This window comes from Fistularia commersonii, chromosome 17, assembly GCF_037954325.1.
Source record: "Fistularia commersonii isolate RoL2024-O1a breed Wild chromosome 17, RoL_Fcom_v1.0, whole genome shotgun sequence".
In the NCBI taxonomy this organism is placed as follows: Eukaryota; Metazoa; Chordata; class Actinopteri; order Syngnathiformes; family Fistulariidae; genus Fistularia; species Fistularia commersonii.
In genome coordinates this window covers 1429203-1449767 of record NC_141300.1, presented here as the reverse complement: position 1 = coordinate 1449767, position 20565 = coordinate 1429203, and the positions used below count along the sequence as shown (strand labels likewise).

At 52.3% G+C, this 20565-nt stretch overlaps 1 protein-coding gene across 1 annotated transcript; it reads right to left on the bottom strand.

Moving 5' to 3' along the window:
- Positions 1-2600: 2600 nt before the first annotated feature.
- LOC147224651 (LHFPL tetraspan subfamily member 3 protein-like) lies at positions 2601-11911 on the bottom strand. The gene is made up of 4 exons (XM_086162801.1): positions 11073-11911; positions 5119-5355; positions 4128-4151; positions 2601-3825 (listed from the first exon to the last, which is right to left on the bottom strand). Exons 1-3 carry the CDS (start codon positions 11503-11505, stop codon positions 4135-4137), a joined length of 687 nt encoding a protein of 228 aa, XP_086018927.1. The 5' UTR covers positions 11506-11911; the 3' UTR covers positions 2601-3825; positions 4128-4134.
- Positions 11912-20565: the final 8654 nt, after the last annotated feature.

Sequence of the window (20565 nt, the reverse complement as noted above, 5' to 3'; positions counted from 1 at the left end):
ATAGCCATCTCAGAACCATATACATACATAGATTCATTTCATCCTTTTTGTTTTTTTGGCGGGGGAGTCGGGGGCTAAGTGCGATTAGGGTAGTGCTTGATGAAGAGGTATGTTTTCAGTTCACCGGTTCGATCGATTGGAGGGGACGGGTAGGGACATGTGGCTTGACCATATCCTGGAGATAAGACGGGGCTGTCCCATTCACTGACCGGGAGGAGAGCACCAGGGACTTGAACTTGATCCTGGTGGCTACCGGGAACATGTGTAAGAACATAAGAAGGGGAGTTGTGTGGGAGAATTTGGGACGGTTGAACACCGGGCGGGTTATCGCTTTCTGAATAAGCTCCAGAGGCCTGAGGGTCACCGCTGGGGCACTGGCAAGGAGGGAATTGCAGTAGTCCAAACAAGAGATGCCTTGAGACTGGATGAGTATCTGCGCTGTATCCTCGGTGAGGAATCTGTGGATCTTCCTGATGTTGTAGAGGAGGAATCTGCAGGAACGTGCGACTGCTACGATGTTCATTGAGAATGACAGTTGGTTGTCTAGAACCATACCCAGGTTTCTTGCAGTTGGGGTTGGCCTTACCACGGTGTTGTTGATGGTGATGGCCAGGTCTCTGTGTGGGCAACCTTTCCCCGGTAGAAAGAGCAGCTCAGTCTTGTCTAGGTTGAGCTTCAGGTGGTTCGTTGCCATCCAATCTGAGATGTTAGTCAGGCAAGCTGCTATTCGGGTTTCCACTTGTATGTCTGACCGAGGGAAGGACAGGATCAGCTGTGTGTCGACGGCATACCAGTGGTAAGAAGCCATATGAGCGAATGACAGAACCAAGGGATGTTGTGTACAGGGAGAAGAGGAGAGGGCCTAGAACTGAACCTTGTGAAAACACCGGTAGCTAGCCTGCGTGGTTTAGATACAGCCCCCCGCCATGTCACCTGGTCGGAGCGACCTGTCAGGTAGGATGCCAACAGGGAGAGTGCAGAGCCTGTGACACCAAGACCCTTGAGGGTGGAGACAAGGATCTCATTGTTGACTGTGTTGAACTTGACAGGTCAAGAAGTATAAGCACAGACAAGAGAGAGGCTGCTCTCACTTCCTGCGGTAATTGTGACACCGCAAGGAGGGCCGTCTCTGTCGAGTCACCTACTTTGAATCCTGACTGAAGAGGGTCCAGGAGGTTGTTTTGCTGAAGGTAGAGAAAGAGTTGGTTAAAAGGTAGTAGGGAGATGGGTCTATAGTTTTTGACGTCAGATGGGACAAGTGCTGGTTTCTTGAGCGGAGGGGTGACCCTCGTAGACTTAAAGGCAGATGGAAAGCAGCCTGTCTGGAGAGATATGTTGATGAGATCAGACAGAAAGGGGAGAAGGTCCGGTGCTACAGATTGTAAGAGGGGGGAGGGGACCGGGTCGAGAAAGCAGGTGGTTGGGCCGCTGGATGTTATGAGTTTGAGGACCTCGGGGGGAGAGAGAGGGGTGAATTGGGGTAGGGTAGGCTGAGGCGGGTTTAGGGTGGGATGATAGGACGATTTGAGGGGGGGGTTGTGACTGGTACGGTAGGTGGGGATAGAGAGGAGGGGAGGGTGGCTGTGGAGCTGGTTGGATTGTGAGAGAAACAGGATCTAATGTCATTTACTTTCTTTTAGAAGAGGTTTGCAAAGTCGTCAGGAAGAAGGGAAGAGGTGGGGGCAGGGAGGAGGGGTTAGAGATGTGTTAGAGAAGGTTTCGAAGAGTTTCTTGGGATTAGATGCAGGGGATTGAATTTGGAGGAGAAGGTGGATTGGAGCGGTCAGAAATTTTGAAGGTCATCAGGAGTAGGGACTTCTTCCATTCACGTTCGGCTGCTCTGAGGGTGTGTGTCAATACGTGCTACGTGTTGATTGAGGGGAGAGAGGCAGTAGTGGATGAGGCAAGAGAATGGAGGTGAGGCCAGGTGGCCAGTAGGGGGAGTTGAGGGAGAGGGGGAGAGGGCTAGGGTGCAGGCGATGAAAAGGTGATCTGTTTATTATCAACAGGCTTGACCGATATGTTTGTCAGAGGGCAGTTTCTGGTGAAGATTTGGTCGAGCTGACGGCCGGCCGCATGGGTGGAAGGAGAGGGAGAGAGGGGAAGGTCAAAGAAGAGAGAAACTAGTGGTTGTAGCTTGTCATTTCCCCCACAGTTGAGGTCACCAAGAAGAGTAAGAGCAGAATTTTCGATGGGGAAGTGTGATATGAGTGCATCAAGTTCCTCAAGGAATACCCCGAAGGGCCTAGGTGGACGGTACACAACTATAATAGCGAGTCTCACTGGGTGAGTGACAAAGACGGCATGGAACTCAAAGGAGGATGGAAGTGTGGGATGGAAACAGGAGAGGATTTCCATTCTGGGAAGATTAACAAGCCAGTTCTACCTCCAGCTCAGTAGCTCTGGGGGTGTGAGTGAAAGTGTACGCATCTGACAGTTCCACCTGAAAACCAGGTTTCACAAAAGGAGCGGTTCTCTTAGATTCCAAACTTGTCAGAAACCTCAACTTCACGATCTTCTCCTTATAACTCCTGGGTGTTCAGGAAAAGAACTCTGCAGGCAGTTTGTGCACGATGTTCAGTCAAAAATCAACACATCCGTTGGGTGCAGTGAAAACCTTTATTCAGTGTTCACATAATGTCAAAGAATCTCTAATTGCTGAAAGTTAAACTTTTTTTTCCCTTATATGGTAACTGTTTGGTATCTATAGAATTATTATTTACAGGAGAACATGACACTGGGACGGGCCTGGGATCGCTCCCCGCCACTGTGATACCCTGTTTGGCCCAAGGAGGAAGGGAGTCCGGGAAAGAGACAGATTCAGATACACCACGGGGTGATTCTGCTCCACCAGCCTGTCAATCGACTGGACGCACACACACTCTCACACACGCACGCACATACATCCGGCAGCCACAAGTCCTTCATGGCGCCTCACAGTGTAGGTACAGACCCGACAACAGAACCCCCAAACCGAGCGCTGTGCAAACTCAGCTAGCAGGAGATGAAACATCTACCACGTCTTCTATCCTTGCTGTACATACTTTGTAATCCATTTTTTTAACTTCTTCTGCATGGTGATATTCCTATAAAACAGTCTTAAATATAGTATCTAGTAAATGAAGAGGAACAAGGGAGGGGGGCGCTTAAAATAAGGACCCTCCATGTTTGGGTCAAACCGTACGTATGAAACACGATAGATTTACTGAACATCGACTCCATTTATCTGGAAATGAGATACTTTTTTTTTTTTTTTTTTTCCACAAACAAAACATGACACACATCCTGACGGTGGTACACACAGATAAGTGTTAACATAGGTTAATACTGCTAATTACAGAACTTGGTGTGTGTGTGTGTGTCAGTGTTTTACAGACATAGCTGTGTGTGTGTGTGTGTGTGTGTGTGCGCGCACGCATTCGTGCGTGTATGTGTGTGTGTGTGTGTTTGTGTTGTGCAGATGTACAACGTACAACCCTGTGCCTTCTTGGGTAGGTCATTGTCCAGACCTTCTTTCCAGGAATTAGTCTCTGCCCCTGCCAGGTGGAGGTGAAGGGTGACGCTCTGCTGAACTGGATGTGGAGAAATGAAGCTCCATGAAAGAGGGGGAGATGGGGACCTGTGTGTGTGTGTGTGTGTGTGTGTGTGTGTGTGTGTGTAAGAAGTTTGGATGATGGCGGCGGAGGGTCATAAATGGTTTGGGCCATGTGAATGAAAAAGGCAGGCTGATTCTGAAAGGTTCCTCCTCCACAGGCCTGCAACCAAACATTCCTGTCAGCTGATGTCAAGCGGCCGGTTCTTCATGAAGCTTCCGACACCCTGAAGGTGAGAAGAGCATTACCGTCAAACATACAGCCCGGAGGCATCTCAGAAACCAAAGTCATTCGTTAGGACTCCAAAGGGCAGGTCTTTGGATCCTGGAAATTAACGTCCTGACTGTCCACGATCGATCAAGAAGGTAAATTTGGGGTCATGACTCCGACAATCAGATGTTTCATGGTGCTTTTCAGCCACGGCTTTCCAGGATCCTTCTGTCCTTCCACCTGCGCCCTGGATCCCCGTCATGAGCAACAGCTGCCTCAGCACGCTGAAATCCACACGTGTGTCCGTGTTAGACTCACCTGAAGAGCCGCGCTAGGCGTTCCCTCCCTCTGCAAGAAACACAAGAGAAGAACACTAAGAAGAAGCTTGTATGCCGCACCAAGGTCGAGCTATTAATAGACCGACGCTCACACATTCAAAATGCGGGCATTCCTGGCTCAGGCGGGCCGCAGTGAAGCGCAGGCGCCACTTGATGGCGCCGTGGTGTCAGTGATTGGCCAGCAGACTGCTGCAGTGCACTGAATTATGGGAGTCCTGCACTGGAGGGCTTACTGAGCGCTGGAGCTGCTGCAGCCGGAGGGGCTTTGCTTCAGCGGAGGCCGAGGAATATCTGGACCCGAGTCCGCTGAGCTCCAGCCACTGCCTTCAGGCCACCGGGACGGGCTCGGAGGGCCGGGACATATTCTTCATCCGTGCTATCTCAGCAGTTTGGGGTGTGAGATTCATCTCCACTTGGAAAAAGAGTCTGTGACTCTGCCTTGATGTTTCCAAACACGCACATTGGTCCTCTCTTGGTTCTCCTCCATGGACCTGGCCCCTGCAGGTTCTCCACCTCTGTTCAGGTCCAGAAACACGGTTCTCTGCCCCAGGAGGAGAGCTTTGGGGAGAAGGCCACATAAAGTATCTCAGACGTTTCAGGTGTTTGTTTGGTTCTTCGTACTGATGGACGAATGGAACGGGCTTCATTTTCCAACCCCAGCCAGCATGACCTCCTTGGAGTGACCTCCTTCTCAGCTTTGTGTGTTTTGAACTTCTAACCAGAGCGCACGTTCTATTTCCGTCTGCCGGAACATCGCATGAGCTGTTTTCAGCAGAGCGGGTTCGGCCTCTTCAAGACGTTATCGCCCGGCGCCTCTGCCCAGTGCCCATCGGCCACAGGAGGCCAATGAGGAACCACGAACGCGAAGGTACGATCATCTGACCCGCTAATGGTCAGCTATGAACGTCTCAGTTCCTTCTGGAGGTTCCAGAAGATCAATAAAACCCCAGATCCTCGTTGGATTCCTCTGGACCTACCTTTGCTCTCGGCCAGCAGCTCCTCGGTCATGAGCCCGTCCTGCCGGTTCCCCAGCACGAAGGCCAGGAAGGAGAGGATGAGGGCGTCCAGGATGCCCATGATGGCCAGGATGTAGGCCCAGCGCATGGAGCACGCCCCCAGGCTGTACTTGTCCGTCTGCTCGCCGCACATCCGCCGCACCTCATCGCTGTCCCAGCCGTCAGGGTAGATCATGCAGCCCAGGACCAGACAGACACCTGGGGGGCGGGGAGAAGGTCCGGGTTAGGAGGAGGAAGAGGAGGCAGAGGGGGTGGACCTGGGTGCCGCAGGTTGGAGATACTGAGGCTCGGTGAAGGGAGGAACACCTCCTTTTGTCCTCCTCTCATCAGGGAACACCGGGGAACCTGTCCTGCGACCTCATCTTTATCACTGCCTGCTCCTCATACCTCCCAGACAACCCCCTCGAGGTCAGAGCAGAGCTGGGACAATATCTTCTCATGCTCCCCTGATATTTCCAGGTGGAGGGCGCAGCAGTTGGGACACGCCAGTGACCACGGCGAGGTGAGGGACCCCCAAACAATCTCCACATGTATGAGGGATCTCCTTCAGCCCGGAGCAGTGCTGGGGGTGGGATGAATTTACTCCATCTGAAAACAAGGCTGCTGGGTTCAGGGTGGGTTCATCTCAGACACAATCAGGTGGAGAACGCCCTCCAACCCCAACCCCTTCGTTAGCAGAGATCAATGCAGAACTACCAGCAGCAACATCAGCAGAAAACACCAGGAATTCAGCAAGTCTAATGAATATGAAGACTACAGGGGTGGTGGGGGGGTAGGTGGGGTTGGGTGGGAGTGGGTGGATGCTAAGACCCTGGCTGTGGGGCTGCAGAGCCTCCCTGCCTGCAAGGATGGGTGGATGCGGTTGGTGCAGTGTGTTTCACAAACACTACTTCATGCAGAATTCTGCAGCCTCTCCTCCCCCTGTGGAGCTCGGCTAACAGCTCCTTATTTTGGGGCTCCTGCCCCCCCCGGGGGTGTGGGGTAAAATCTCTCTTATCTTTAATTTGGACGTGGCTCTCCTCCTCTGAGGTGGAGCTAGCACGCTGGAGGAGCCGGAGAAGAAGCTGACTGCACATTTACCCCGAGTGTTTTTCACATCAATAAAACACACTCCTGCATAGCAGCAAGCACACACACACACACACACACACACACACACCTTACTCTGATTGTAACCTTGTAACGATTGTAACCACGTCTGCTTGGAGATCAACACCAGATAGCATCTCACACCTGAGCTCCAGACCTAATCTTCATCCTCCATCAAATCAGGAGCCAGATGTGTCTGTGGCGCAGATCCACAACACAACTTCTCCTCAGCCAGAACCTTAACGCCTCACGGGGCATTCAGGGTCACCAGACTCCGCTGGAGTCATCCTCTATCCTCTGCAGATGATGAAGGACACATCTGCCTCCCTGCTTCCACAGGCAGCATATGGTGGGGGGGCCAAGGGGCGGAGCCAAACCAGAAGCTCTCCACCAGGCCCGGCAGGCTCATTCCAGCTTACATAACCAGCACACACACACACACACACACACACACACACACAAACACGCAAACTGCATGGCCTGACCAGGTCCGACCCATTTAGCCACTAATTAAGGAAGAAAGAAAGGGAAGGAATGAAGAGGAGGAGAAGAAGAAGAAGAAGAAGAGGAGGGAGTGAAGTCCTTGGATCTAATGAGCGTCGTGATGTTTTCAAAGGAGGAGAAGCTCCAAAAATAACTCAGCCTGTTTTCAAATTCTCACTTTGTGAATAACACGTTCATTATGATCAGTGCATGTGTGTGTGTGCGTGCCTATCGCACTAACTGATAAATAAAAACACCCCTGTCTCATGAGTAGAACCTTGTTCTGGACCTTCACCCCGTTGCAGGATGAGATGGTAACCCCCCCACACCTGACAGCTAACTGACGTCATTATCTTTTCCTGTCAGCCATTAAGCGCACCCTAGAGGCCAACGGAAGAACTGCAGGTAGAAGAGGATGGATGGGTCAGAAGGTGGAGAGCATTTGAAATGTGTGTGTGTGTGTGTGTGATGATATATTCAGCCCTGTCTGGTTGCTGGCCAGCACCAAGCAGGGCGCTAACGACTGGCTGCCATATGCCGCCGCCCGACGGCAGAGCTATTCTAAGCTTCCACTCATTTCTGTCCACACACACACACACACACACACACACACACACACACACACACACACACACACACACACACACACACACACACACACACACACACACACACACACACACACACCAAGGGAACTCTCGGATCATGCGAGAGGAAAACTGGCCTGCGCGGCGATGGTTGGCTGACAGAAGCTTATGTAAGAGGCAGTAGGTAGGGCAGATTATCTCCAGACATGGAGGTCCGGCGGCTCCTTTTCAACAAACATCACCAAAATGTAAACGATTTAAAAAAAAAAAGTCAAATCTCTGCGTGTCTCCTGCACGGATCCCCACGCTCACGGGACCTGCAGCCAGACGCTCGCCCAGAAGGACCACCATTATATCAGCGGTGGTTGGGAGCTGTTACAACCTCTCACACACACCGTGTGTGTGTGTTGTGAATTTGTCCCCAAGGAGATGGAAGAACCAGAGGCAGAGCTGGAAATCCATTTTCACAGCTGCTCAAATGTGAAAGTCACACACACACACACACACACACACACACACACACACACACACACACACACACACACACAAGGCCCTCTACCTGGAAAACCAACATGGTGAAGTAACCTAGCGTGGACCTTGCTGCTAGAGATGGAAAAGCTCAGGACCAGAAGCAGAGGTAGATATTGACTGTGCCTGCTCGTCCAATCAACAAGCATTGATGTTCCTCCAAAGTTCCACCTTCTGCTTCCAGGCAGCTCCATGGGCCTCCAGGGCCTGGAGCTCAGAGAAAGATGAAGAGCGCAGCATCTTCCCTTCATCCTGAACGAGTGGTGTCTGCTCAGAGCAGAGGGAGAACCTCGGAGGTCCAGATGTGTCTCAACGGCTCTCCAACACTGAAGGTTTCCAGAAGATGTAAAAGTCCATCATACTGGACCTGCAGAAGGTTAGAGAGCATCATTCTGACACCGTCTCCATGAAGACGTTTTGCCACCACAGAGGGGAGCAGATGTGGGTTGATACTGTGGCAGGTGGTCTGCACCCTATATATCCCCGCCGCCAAGCCACACCAGATCTGGGTTTACATCGGACCATCGGAGATCGGAGAAAGAGGAGAACCACGTGGACAACTCCAGACATCTACTCAGCTGATCATTCCAGCCCTGGGCTGGACCTTGAACATCTAGCTCAGGGAAGAAGTCCTTGCAGAGAGCTATCAGAGTGATGGAGGGAAACGGCCTCAAGGTGAAGAACATTGGAACCCAAGCAGAACCACAGCTGGAGATCGCCATTCAGATTTCTCCATAATCCAGCAGACCTTCAGAGGAGGATCTCCGGGGGTTATCACACTGCCACTTCCAGATGCTTCCAGAAGCAGTAGTTTCCCTCTTCACACACGTCCTCCGGAGGGGACAAAGCTCCACTAGATGGTTCCACAGTAAGACATTAGGAACGTCCTGGAGAGAATCAGATCTCACTTTCATCCTCTGCCAGCTTATGGTCACTGGGAAGAACTCTGACCTTGATCTGTGACCTTCATAAGAATAATAACAACTTTATTTATCTGAAGGAAATTGTTATGCCAGAGTTTCAAGTAAAATCATCCTGATCTCTATCTCCAACCATCACCTATGACCTTCATCTCTGACCTTCACCTCAGACATTTTACGGTGAAACGTCTTGCAATCATCTGTAACTCAGGCAGCTGTTCTTCTGCGCCTCTTGGAGGAGTTCAGAAGCTCCTCCATGTCTGCAGAGCCTCGGGTGCATCAGGGAGGGGTGGAACTGCGGTTCTGAGAAGGTGTGGAGATGGATCTGCAGGACGTTCTCCTGCTGGGGTGGAACTCCAGAGGCCCTCCTCAGGAGGTCGGCCATCATGGCAGCAGCTGACACGAGCTCATCTTCCTCGGTCTGCCTTGAAAGATCAACGTTTCTCCTTTTTCCAGGAACTCCAGGAGAGAAGGTGTCCTCATATCCACTGAAGGACGAACTGCGGCAGAAGTTCTCCTGCCTTTCAAAGAACTTCCTGAATCAGGAGAAGAGTTGCCAGTCCTGTGACTGAAATCTCCAGGGTGGAGATGAAGGAGGTTCTGCTCCGATGGGTGGAACCCGGCTCTCCAAGCCCAGCCGGGGAGGTCCTTCCTGCCAGCAAGACCTTCTGGAAGTCAAGGAGTATCAATTGGTCGACCGAGCAGAACCTCATCACACCTCCGTCAGGAGGCTCAGAGAGAGTCAAGAAGAAGAAGAAGTTTCCTTTCGGTTCTTCACCAGCCGAGAATGGTGGTCATAGGAGGAGGAAACCCCAGTGGAGAAGAAGCTGGACCAGGATCGGCGTGATCCATCAGGCTGCTGGTTCTATAGCTAATGTGATGATGAGGAAGGGTGGAGTCATCTGAGGAGGATGGTCACCGTGAGGCACAGCGAGAGAAGAACATCTTCGCTCCAAAGCTGGCAGGTGGAACGAGTCAAGGTTCTCTAAAGCTCCTTCTTAAGATGGCCTCCGGAGCCGGAGATGTTCCTCAGAGGAGGTCGCCGTTGTTCCTGAACCTCAGACACGTTCCTTCAGCATTTGATGAAGTCTGATTTCACACAGGTGGAACCTCTGAGAACATGGTGGCCTCTGCCTGCGCGTTAGATGTTGTGCAGAACCTGAAGGAACCTCCACCACAGATAGGGGAGGAGGTGGTGGAAGCTGAGGAGCACACTTGGTGCGGGGAAGGGAAGATCTCTGGAGAAAATGAGAAAATGGAGGTGCCGCCTCCTCCTCACGCTCTGCTACGTCGGGAACCTCCGGAGTATAGCAGATGAGAGTCTGAGGCATCTGGGTGGAAACAGGAGCTCCACCTTCCGCAGAGCTTCATGTCCACTCACCACCTCATCAAACATTCAGCGCTTCTACCTGAGCTTCGTACAAGAACCCCGAGATGTTTTCACACTGAATAATTCAACAGAGAGGCGACGTGTGGAGAGGAAGATCTGCCCAGAGCCTCCAGCCTATGGGAGAAGGGCCTCCTCGGCAGCAATGGACGTCGTGATCTTCACTGATCTTCTCTAAAAGCCTGTATCTAATGTTGTGGTCATAAGCTCAGCCAATGTTCTCCATAGTTTCCTACTTGAATTCCATACCTTCAGCATCTTTTTACTTCTAGTGTCGGTCCGTGACGCGGAAAACTCCAGAGCCTCTCTGGCGTCTGCACCAACTGAGGAGAAACATGAAATCAGAGGTGCGAAGGTCTGGACCTCCAACCACGGGACGCCCCGCTGCACCCAACGCCGGGCTCAAACCAGGAATCGGCAGACGGAAGGTTCCTCGGGTTCCCATGCGAGACAGAGGTGGATCTCGACTAGCTTTGAAAGACCTTCGCTATCACACGCAAACCAATGGTTTCTTCTGCTGCCGCTGCACTGACCCACGCCAGGAGAAGACACCGGAGGACAGACAGGACCTGCTCACAAGGGGGTCGGAGAAGATCTCCGGCCGAGTCTGGATCAAGTCCAAATCGAGAAGGTGAGCGTTTCTGTGGAGAAGCTCCTTGTCAAACGTTCACGCGTCCGACCACGAAGGCTCGGCGAAGAGCCAAGCTGTGATCAGACAAGAGGCGGAGCTCACCCCGGACCGCCCAATCGCGGGGCGGCGTGGAGCCGTTCGCCCTCTCATCGCGAGGTCTCCGTGAAGCTCCTGCGGGTTTTCGTCCCGGTGGGACCGACCCCACGGACGACGGCGACCGGGGAACGTGGCACGGACGTTCTCACACCTTCTCCGCGACAAGCGGGACCTCCTCCCCTCCCCCTCCTTACCTGAGGCCGCTTGCATCCACCCGCAGATCTTGTACACGGTGGAGGTGCTGAGGAGAAAGAAGAGACTGAAGCAACCGATGCAGGTGACAACCAGCATCATGGACATTCCAATGAAGAAGGAGGCGGCCTTGAACGCACCGGAGGGGATGGCGGAGAACTCGGTGAAGCTGCCCTGGCAGGCCAGCTCCCGCGACAGTCCGTCCCCCACGCAAAAGTGGAAAAGGCCGAAGTATCCGGCCTGCGGCGTGTCCGCGCCATCCCCGATCCAGTAGGGCTGCGAGAAGATGGTGACGTTGACGATGGCGAAGAGGATGGTGAAGATGGCCCACAGCAGCCCGATGACACGCGAGTTCCGCACGTAGTTAGTCTGGTAGAGCTTCGCGGCGTCCGCGGACGGCAGCATGGCGGCGGCGGCGGCGGCGCCGGGGATCATTTTCCGCAGAGGCGGGGACCGACGAGACGGCCGGCCCGCCCCGGCGGCACCGGGAGCACCGGGAGCACCGGGAGCGGTCAGGGCATGGCGCCGCGTCCCGGGAGGAAGAGGCGGAGGAGGCGCGGAACCGGTACCGGCACGGGGAACGCCGCGAAGGGCGACGCGCTCGTAGGTGAGCGGGCACCGGGGGTCCGGGCGGCTAGTCTCTGGTCCGCCGGTGCAGCCGAGAGTCCGGGAGGGGGAGGAGCGGAGGCGGGCGTGCGCGTGCGCGTGACACACGCACGCTGCGTCATCAGCCCCGGACAAAGAGACGCATCTTCTGCGGGAGGGACGGAGCGGACAGGAGCCAGACGAGAACCGGAGCTCCGGTCCGGACTGATCCCGCTCAGAACCGCCGTGCAAGGATTCTGCGCACTGGGGGCGGGGCTTAACCGGGACGCGTCAGCTGTCAATCATCCGAACGTTGACGCCTACGGACCGTTTAGTCTCAATGAACATGACAGAACACGGAGAACATGATAGAACATGACAGAACATGGAGACATAGGGAGGAGAACGTGATAGAACATGACAGAACGTGGAGAACACATGGAGGAGAATATGGAAAACATGAGGGAACATGGAGGACACAAGGAGGAGAACATGGAGAACACAGGGAGGAGAACATGATAGAACATTGAAAACACTGGGGGGAGAACATAGAGAACACAGGGAGGAGAACATGGAGACGGTGAAAGAACATGGAGAACGTGGAGAACACTGGGAGGAGCACATGGAAAACATGATAGAACACAGGGAGGAGAACATGATAGAACATGGAAAACACTTGGGGGAGATCATGATAGACACAGGGAGGAGAACATGGAGAACGTGAAAGAACATGGAGAACACTGGGAGGAGCACATGGAAAACATGATAGAACACAGGGAGGAGAACATGGAGAACTTGATAGAACATGGAGAACATGACAGAACTCAGGGAGGAGAACATGACAGAACATGGAGAACATAGGGAGGTGAACATTGGCGAGAGCCCAGACAGGAGAACATGAAGAGCAGATATAGAGAGCCCCGGCAGGAGAACACACAGGTAGGGAGAACACAACACAAACAGAACCTGGAGACCCTAAAGTAGCTTTGTCCCCTCAGCCCTGTGGAGGTCATTAGTTCTGCAGGTTTCCTCACTCGAACATCTGCTGATCTTCAGGTGAGATGGCTTCCCGTGTTTCCCTCTGTGGCCGCCAGAGGGCATCAGAGCCCGTCTCAGAGAAGCGGAACCAAGTTCAAGACCAGGAGCCCCAAGTCCCTGGTCCTCAGGGGTCCTTCAGCGTGGATGAACATGGAGTACTGCATGTTACAGTGTACACACAGTAAGAAGTATTTGCGGTAACCGCCAGCTGAGATGATCTTTGGTTCTTGCGCTTCTTGATAAACGAGAGCCTGTCGGTCTGAGACCCAAGATCAGGCTGGTCTTGGTCCCAGGCGATCTCAAGGCGATTCGCTCCGGCTTCATGGAGGGGCGGAGCTGTGAACGTGTTTAAGCCGTTATATAGTGAAGGTTGACACAAATGTGTGTGTTTGTGTGCGGGAGTGACGAGACCTGCGCACCTCACTTAGTGGCTCTTTGCAGCCGTTTTATGATTGCTCAGAACATGAATCTAGTTGTTGACAAAAACACTGGGCTAAAAAAGAAAAAAACCCGCACATCTGCTGTGACGGGGCTGGATCAAAAAAGATCGACTGGATAGAGGTGTGAAAAAACATCCGCACACCAATAGTGCTCCAAAAATAAAGATGATTTATTATGCATATAGTACAGGAAACATTCTCACATGACGTTTGGAGCAAACATGGGCTCCTCCTCAGATATTTGTTAAAAACATGGTGTTATTGTGGCATCACTTTTTAAGGGAATGATCTTATTTATGTCATATTTTAACATTCAACCTTTTTCGAGAGCAGACCCAGCTAACAGATACTTTTTCATACGGAAACTAAATATTCTGGATGGCATCTGAGGAAAAGCCTGTGTTTGCTCAAGGTTTGAGATTCAAAGCGTTTATTGTCACATGCACAGCATAGAAACGAGTTTCCCTGGACAGTGAAATTCCTCCATGGACAGAGTCCATGTTGGGGGTGGGCGTGGTCCTTGGTCTCCTGTGGCCTCTGTGGTGGTAGATGCTCTGCGGGGAAGGCAGCGCGGTTCTGGAGATCCTCTCTGCAGGCATCTGCGGTGCAGAGAAGCGGTGCTGCCGTAGAAGTTGCCGAGGATCTTAGGCGACGTGCCGAACCTCCTCGGCCTCATCACTCGCTACTCTATATGTCAAAAAATTAGCTTTCTGTTTGGAGCACTCTTAGAGCATGCTGTACATTGGAGATTTAGTTCATCTCGCAAAAGGGTTGAAAAATACGAATGGCGACATAGAGAGACGGCAATGCGGCATTAGTGCCGAGCACGCCAGCAGTCAGCTGTCACCGTGGCTCTTCTCAGCATTTGAACAGGTAATGTGAAAATCCAGCCATTTTTAATCAATCTAAAACTGGTGAAGTAAAATCAAAAATACCTTCATTGTGTCAATCACTGATACATATAACTATTTCATTTGACATTTTTGCTGCCTATACTGCTGTGATGTTGGGTGTAGTAGTGTGTGTGGCCAGCGGGGGACGCTGTGGTCCTGGCTCAGGCCGGTCCAGGTTTCTGAGGACCATACAGAACCCTCAGGGACGGAGCCTTCAAGCAGACTTACAGCCATTTCTCCTCTAAATCTGACATTCTGACAGTCTCTTTGGTTGAGATTTATAAGTTTAAGTCGCTTTGATGCAAAAAAAGTAGAAGTGGGGAGCGAGGCGGAGGACCGTCCCTCATGGCGCTAATCTCCTGTAATCTGTGCAGCCGCCCATGGCCTACATTCAAAGGCCAGGCCTCTCCTGCTGAACGCCCTGTGGAACATCATGCTCAGCAAACCCGGGGCTGCGGTGGAGGACGGGCGGAAGACGGGTGGAGGGGACATTATCGAGAGGAACGTTCGAAGCAATTTCCATAATCCAGGAACTGCAGCTGGGGCGGAGGATCCATGTCAGGGTGGAGGATCCTGAAGATCCACGTTGGTGTGAAGGATCCAAAACGAGGCAGAAGCTCTACATGAGGGTGGAGGGCTGGTGGATCAGACAGAGGGAGTGTTTGCCAGAGCTCTGGTGGAACATGGAGGGACGGGAGCCTGCAGGACGGTCTGACGGTCTGCTACTGGATCAGAGAGATTTGTCTCTTGGAACGTTTGGAGAAAAGATACTCTGTGTGTGTGTGTGTGTGTGTGTGTGTGTGTGTGTGTGCGTGTGTGTGAGCCAAGTGAGGGACGCCTGCCTGTGTTAAGATAAGCCCGGGCTGTTTGGAGGAGGCTGTGTGTGTGCGCGTGCTTGTGGTTGCCTAAAAACGCGCACGTTCTGAAATGTGCACCCCCCCCAGGCTGGCAGTGGGAGGCTGTTTGGGTCAGTGGCGCCTCCAGGCCACAGGGGGCGCTCTGTTTTCAAAGTGATGGTTTATTCGTTCATCCTCGGGGTGGGGGGGGGGTATCCCTGCCCCGATTGGCCGAGAGACCCTGGACCACTTACTGGACCACCGTTCAACCTCTCATTCACGCCACTGGACAACGTGGGGTCTCCCTGGACACGAAGGAACCCCTCGCAGACACGGGCAGAACAGAGACCTTCTTGCTGTGAGGAGGCAAGTCCTCTCCATGTTTTTTCTTGCCTTGGTTCTCCTCTTCTAAATTGTATTTTAAAAGACTAAATTGTCTGTCGCTGACTGGTTGGATGATTGACAGCTGCCGTATCCGGTTAAGCCCCGCCTCTCCCCTGTGGCCCCGCCCCCCTCCCGGAGTGTGAGGGGGCGGCGAGGACGGGGGGAGAAGTTTCCGGGACGTGCTCTCGTAGGAGGAGACCCCCCGCAAGACCGTTTACCATCACAATGGCGGCGCCACGTCTCGCCCTCGCCGCCAGGAAGCCCCATATTTCTGAGTTTCCATTGTAATTACGCGGGAATGTCTTCTACTTGTTCTTCTGCCCCTCTGAGGTCTTTATCCACCGGAGCAGATCAAACCCAATGGCTGCCAGCTCTACCCCCATGCCAGGCCTGCGAGAATATACCCACCGGGAAACAAAAGATAAGAAGGAAGCAGAAATGGGCCGACGGAGGCATGGCCGGGACGTCCCTCGCCATCTGGACGGCCTGCTGACGAGCGGCGAGGGTGACCGCTTGGTCGTCACGGAGTTCAGAAGCAGGAAGCGTCGGTGGCATCTCCTCCGTGAGCGTGCAGGTCCAGCCACCGCCTTCTTGCCGCCCCTGGACGTCAGCTACGAGGCCACACCGGCCTGCGGCAGGAGCGAGAACCTGACGGGTTTCCTCCAGAGGTGTGGTTCTCCTGAGATGCCTCTAGATGGCAGCCTGGGAGAGGCCTTTCTCTGCGCAGCAGCAGAGCAGTGCAGGATGAGAACCCGCACCCTGAAGCGAACCCTCTGGAGGTCTCAGGTGTGCTGGTCTTAACAGTAAGAACACGGGCTGTTCAACATCTCAACAGAGCGCTCGGTCTTCACCGAAAAGTTCCAATACTTCTGCTTGTTTCCGGCTCCATCGAGTTTGGTTCCATGTCCATATTTGAGCAGATCCACTGGGTGAACCTGAAACACCCCAGGACACCTCCTGAGACCCTCTGAGGCCTCCCAAGACCCTCTCAGACCATCTGAGACCCCCTGAGATCCCCCCAAGATCTCCCGAGACTCTCTTAGACCTCCAGAGATCTTCCGAGACCTCCCGAGACCCCCTGAAATCTCCCAAGGCCTCCTGAGACCTCCTGAGATCCCTAGAGACCCTCTTAGACCTTCCGAGACCCTCTAAGAGCTACATAGACCCCCTGAGACCTCCTGAGACCCAGGAATCCTGAAAATGTGGAATATTCCTGCAAACAAACATCCTGAAAGGGAATGGATGTTCTTTTATTGGGTTGTCGACAGCGAGAGGGAGGAGGGTGTGTGTATAAATGTGTGTGTGTGTGTGTGTGTGTGTGTGTGTGTGTGCGCACACTCACTCAGTGTTTGCCATTGTGGCAGAGACAGTGTGTGTTTGCTCTGCGTGACGGTGAAAGAGTTTCCAGTGAGCAGCCAGCTGTGTGTTTGTGTGTTTGTTTGTGTGTGTCTGTGTGTGTCTCTACAGACATTTACTACTGCAGGTGGAAACACCGAATTTTCCTCCTACTCTGACGTACCTCTGACGAATGGATGACGCGCATTCATCCATTCACATGTTCACCATCAGCAGATGTTCCGCTCATGTGGACGGGGGGGGGGAGTCTACCCAGCTGTCAATCATGCTCTTCCATGAACCTGCAGGATGCTTGAGGAGGCCTATTGGACCTGCAGGATGTTCCTGCTGTGAGATGCGTGTGCTGACCAGCCCAGGCTCTCCTCCCTGGTCTCCACCAGGCTGCTCAGCCCTCGGCTCAGTGGCTCTCTTTTCTTAGCCAACCTTTCTCTCATCCATTATTGAAGCTTGTTGTTTTACCCGCAGTCATGAAGAAAGGAGGAGAACCCATCCTTCAATCTTTAATGTTCTGCATGAAAAATGCATCCTCAGTCATTTTCAACGATACGAACCAGTAAACTTCATCAGGACCTGGTGGAGGAGAAGCGACCTCAGATCCGTGTGTTATTAGGAACCGTGGCAGGAAGGAGGTGGATCCAGATGTTTACTGGAGGAGATGAAGAGGATGAAGATGACAGCGGTGGCTGCTCCGTCCTCTTGGGAGAACGCTGCCTCAGGACATCAGCCCCTCTTGAAGGTCCCTCAGCTGAAGGTCATCATTGTGAAATGGTAATAATGATTCGCTGCCACACTTCAAGGCCGTCCACGTGTCCGCGCACGCCTCGGGATCCGTCCACGTGTCCCTGCATGCCTCAGGATCCGTCCACGGCTCGCAATAAACACCGGCTTGGGGAGGCGTGGGGGGGACAGGGGGACACTCATGGGAAAGATAAGGTTCCTTGCTCTCTGATGTTCCATTGGGGGAACTTTCTGGCTCAGCAAGATGGTGATGAAGCTCCCGAGAGACAAACAACAGGAGGTACCATTAAACACAACGAGGTACCATTAAACTACAGGAGGTACCATTGAACTACAAGAGGTGCCATTAAACACAATGAGTAAACCTCAAACTACAGGAGGTACCATCAAACTACAAGGGGTATCATTAAACAACAGACGAGGTACCATTAAAAAACATTTATGTACCAACAAACTATAAGACATACCATCAAACACAAAGGGCACCATCAAAATAGCATCAAACTATGTAATGTACCATCAAATTACAAGAGCAGACATTAAAATAGGTGAGGTACAATCAAACTACAGGATGTTTCATTAATCTACGGGAAATATTAACAAACACAAACACAAAACACAAAATGTACCATCAAAATACAGGAGGTATAATCAAACTGCAAGAGTAACCAGCAATAGTTGAGGTATCATCAAACTACAGGGGGTACCATCAAACTATGAGAGTAACCATTAAAATAGATGATGTACCATCAAACCACAGGAGGTACTATTAAACTACAGGAGGTGCCGTCAAACTAAAGGTTGGACCATGAAAAGCACAGCAGGTACCACGAAACTACAAAAACAACAAAATACGTGATGTACCATCAAACTACATGAGGTATCATTAAATTAAAGGAGGAACCATCAAACTACAATATAAACCATTAAAATAGGTGAGGTACCACCAAACTACACGAGGTACCATCAAACTACAAGAGTAACCATTAAAGTACCTGAGGTACGATCAAACTACAGGAGGAACCGACAAAGTACAGGAGGTACCGTCAAACCTCAGGAGGTGCTACCATTCTACAGAGGGCACTGTTGAAGTACGAAAGGTACCATCAAACTACGGTAGGTGCCATCTGCCCCTTCCTTTGGTCTTCGCACCAGGTGGAGCTCCCCGGGTGTTACTCTGTGTCCTTGCCTTTATAAATTTGATTGCTTCAGAGTACTAGTATCTATGCTAATTCAAACATGGCGCCCCAACTGTCGGTTTCATGAGCTGCATGCACTCCTGCATGTGATGTCCTGGAGGTTTGGTGAGCCCATGGCTGGCGGGGGTGGGAGGGAGGCGGGGGGCGGCCCAACACACTGAGGGAGAAGATTCCTGCAAGAGACCTCGGGCGGTGACGAGATGCAGGCGTTTTTGCGGCCCAGATCAGCCGGAGGTGGCGTTCTCCTAAAACCGACCACAGGAACACAGGAGAACCTCAGGAATGTGGTTCTGGGTTGGCGTCTCGCCGCACCTCCTGAATTATTCACCAGGCTGGAGAAGACATTTCTTCTCCGCATAACCTTGTAGCCACATTCCGTGGAAAATGTTCTCCTTGTGGAATGTGGTATTTTACAGTGTGTGTGTGTGTGTGTGGAAAGCAGGTGTTTCATCTGTGCACGCACAATATGCAGAATGTATAGCCCACGGCGACGGACAGAAATAGAACCAACAGCCTGTCAATGAACTGTCAAGAGACACGGAGCAAGAGGTTGAAATGAGGAGGAGGAGAAGCAGCTGATGGAGCGAGGCGGTCGTTCCTGCCGAGCGCAGGAGAAGCAGAGATGATCCATAATCCTATCTGACAAAGGTGGATCTCCTCCGTCTTCATCCGGATACGTCCCCCCCTCCTCCCGCCACGGCGACGAGCGCCTAATAAGGAATTGATTTTTTTCCGAGGCCGTTAAAACGCCGACCTCGCGACCCTGGCGGCTGGTGGGCGCCGCGGCCCGGAGATGCTCTTCATCCTGAAGGATCGATGGAGCAGAGCTCATAAACGCCTCCAGACGCCCGGCATGTCATCAATGTGTCATTGAGCGGTCGCCTCAGCCGGGGGCGGCGGGGCGTTTCTCACCCCCCCACCACAGGAGGGAGGAGAGTGGCGTTTCCCCCGATTCAGTGAAATGGTGCAGAAAACAGCCCCACCGGCCCCCTAGCCCCGCCCTTCTCCCCCCCCCACAGCCACAAAGTGTCCATCAATCCTCCGTCTGCGGCACTGACCTCCTGTGAAACTTCATTTGGCTGCCCTAATCTATCCGTGAATGGAGGAGGGGGGCAAAAAGGGGGACCCCCTGCATAATTCAGTGTCTCCCCCCCCCCCCCCCCCCCCCCCATATGAACCCACCCTGTGGGTCCAGCTCTCGGCTTCTGCATGCGCTCAGTGGTCCTCGTCTGGGGGAACGTGGCCTCCTGCTCTCAGGAGGAGAAGATCTGACTCCCTGGACCTCCTCGCTGTTTCACCATCGTCACACCACCTTCTGTGGCAGAGGTCGGCAACCTGCGCCTCTGGTACAGCATGCGGCTCCTTCATCCTTACACTGCGGCTCCCAGTGGCTTGAGAAAAAAAATGATAAGTGTTCAATTGAAGTGTATTTTATTTCTGTTAGTTCCTGTTTTTAATTTGTGTCTAAATTGGAAGATTATTGTGATCTTGAAATATTAGAATACGATTATGTTTATTATTTTTCGACACGCAAAATAAAGGTCACTCTCGCGAAAGCCGGTATACCCGCCAAAACGGCATCACTTTGAAGAGAACTTCAAGCCCAGATGGGCAAAATATGGAGAAATGTAAAAAAAGAAAAATATCAGTAGAAAATAGAACATTTAATGATACCTGGGCAGATTCATTTGCATTTACCTCTGACGAGAGTGGCCCACCAGTGTACCTAATTTTTGAAAGGTCAAACGTCGCTAGACATTTCAAATTAAGCAACACACTATAGTTGTTTTTACATCGTGTAAAGTGAACAAAAAGCAATATACAGTGGTATCTTTATTTTAGACATCAAAAAGTAATTGTGGCTGCCAGTGTTTTCTTTTCTGTGGAAACCGGGTCCAAATGGCTCTTTGGGTGATAAAGGTTGCCAACCCCTGTTCTGTGGGAACGGCGGTGGTGTGTTTACCTGCGAGGCCAGGAGGGGGCGCTGCAGCGTCCAGAACCTTCAGGGCTGCAGGTGTTCAGGTCA

Coding starts and splice junctions, on each gene's coding strand:
- LOC147224651 (XM_086162801.1), bottom strand. CDS start 11,505: ATGATCCCCGGCGCCGCCGCCGCCGCCGCCATGCTGCCGTCCGCGGAC. Junction 5,356..11,072: donor GTGGATGCAAGCGGCCTCAG/GTAAGGAGGGGG, acceptor CCCGCCCCCCAG/GTGTCTGTCTGGTCCTGGGC.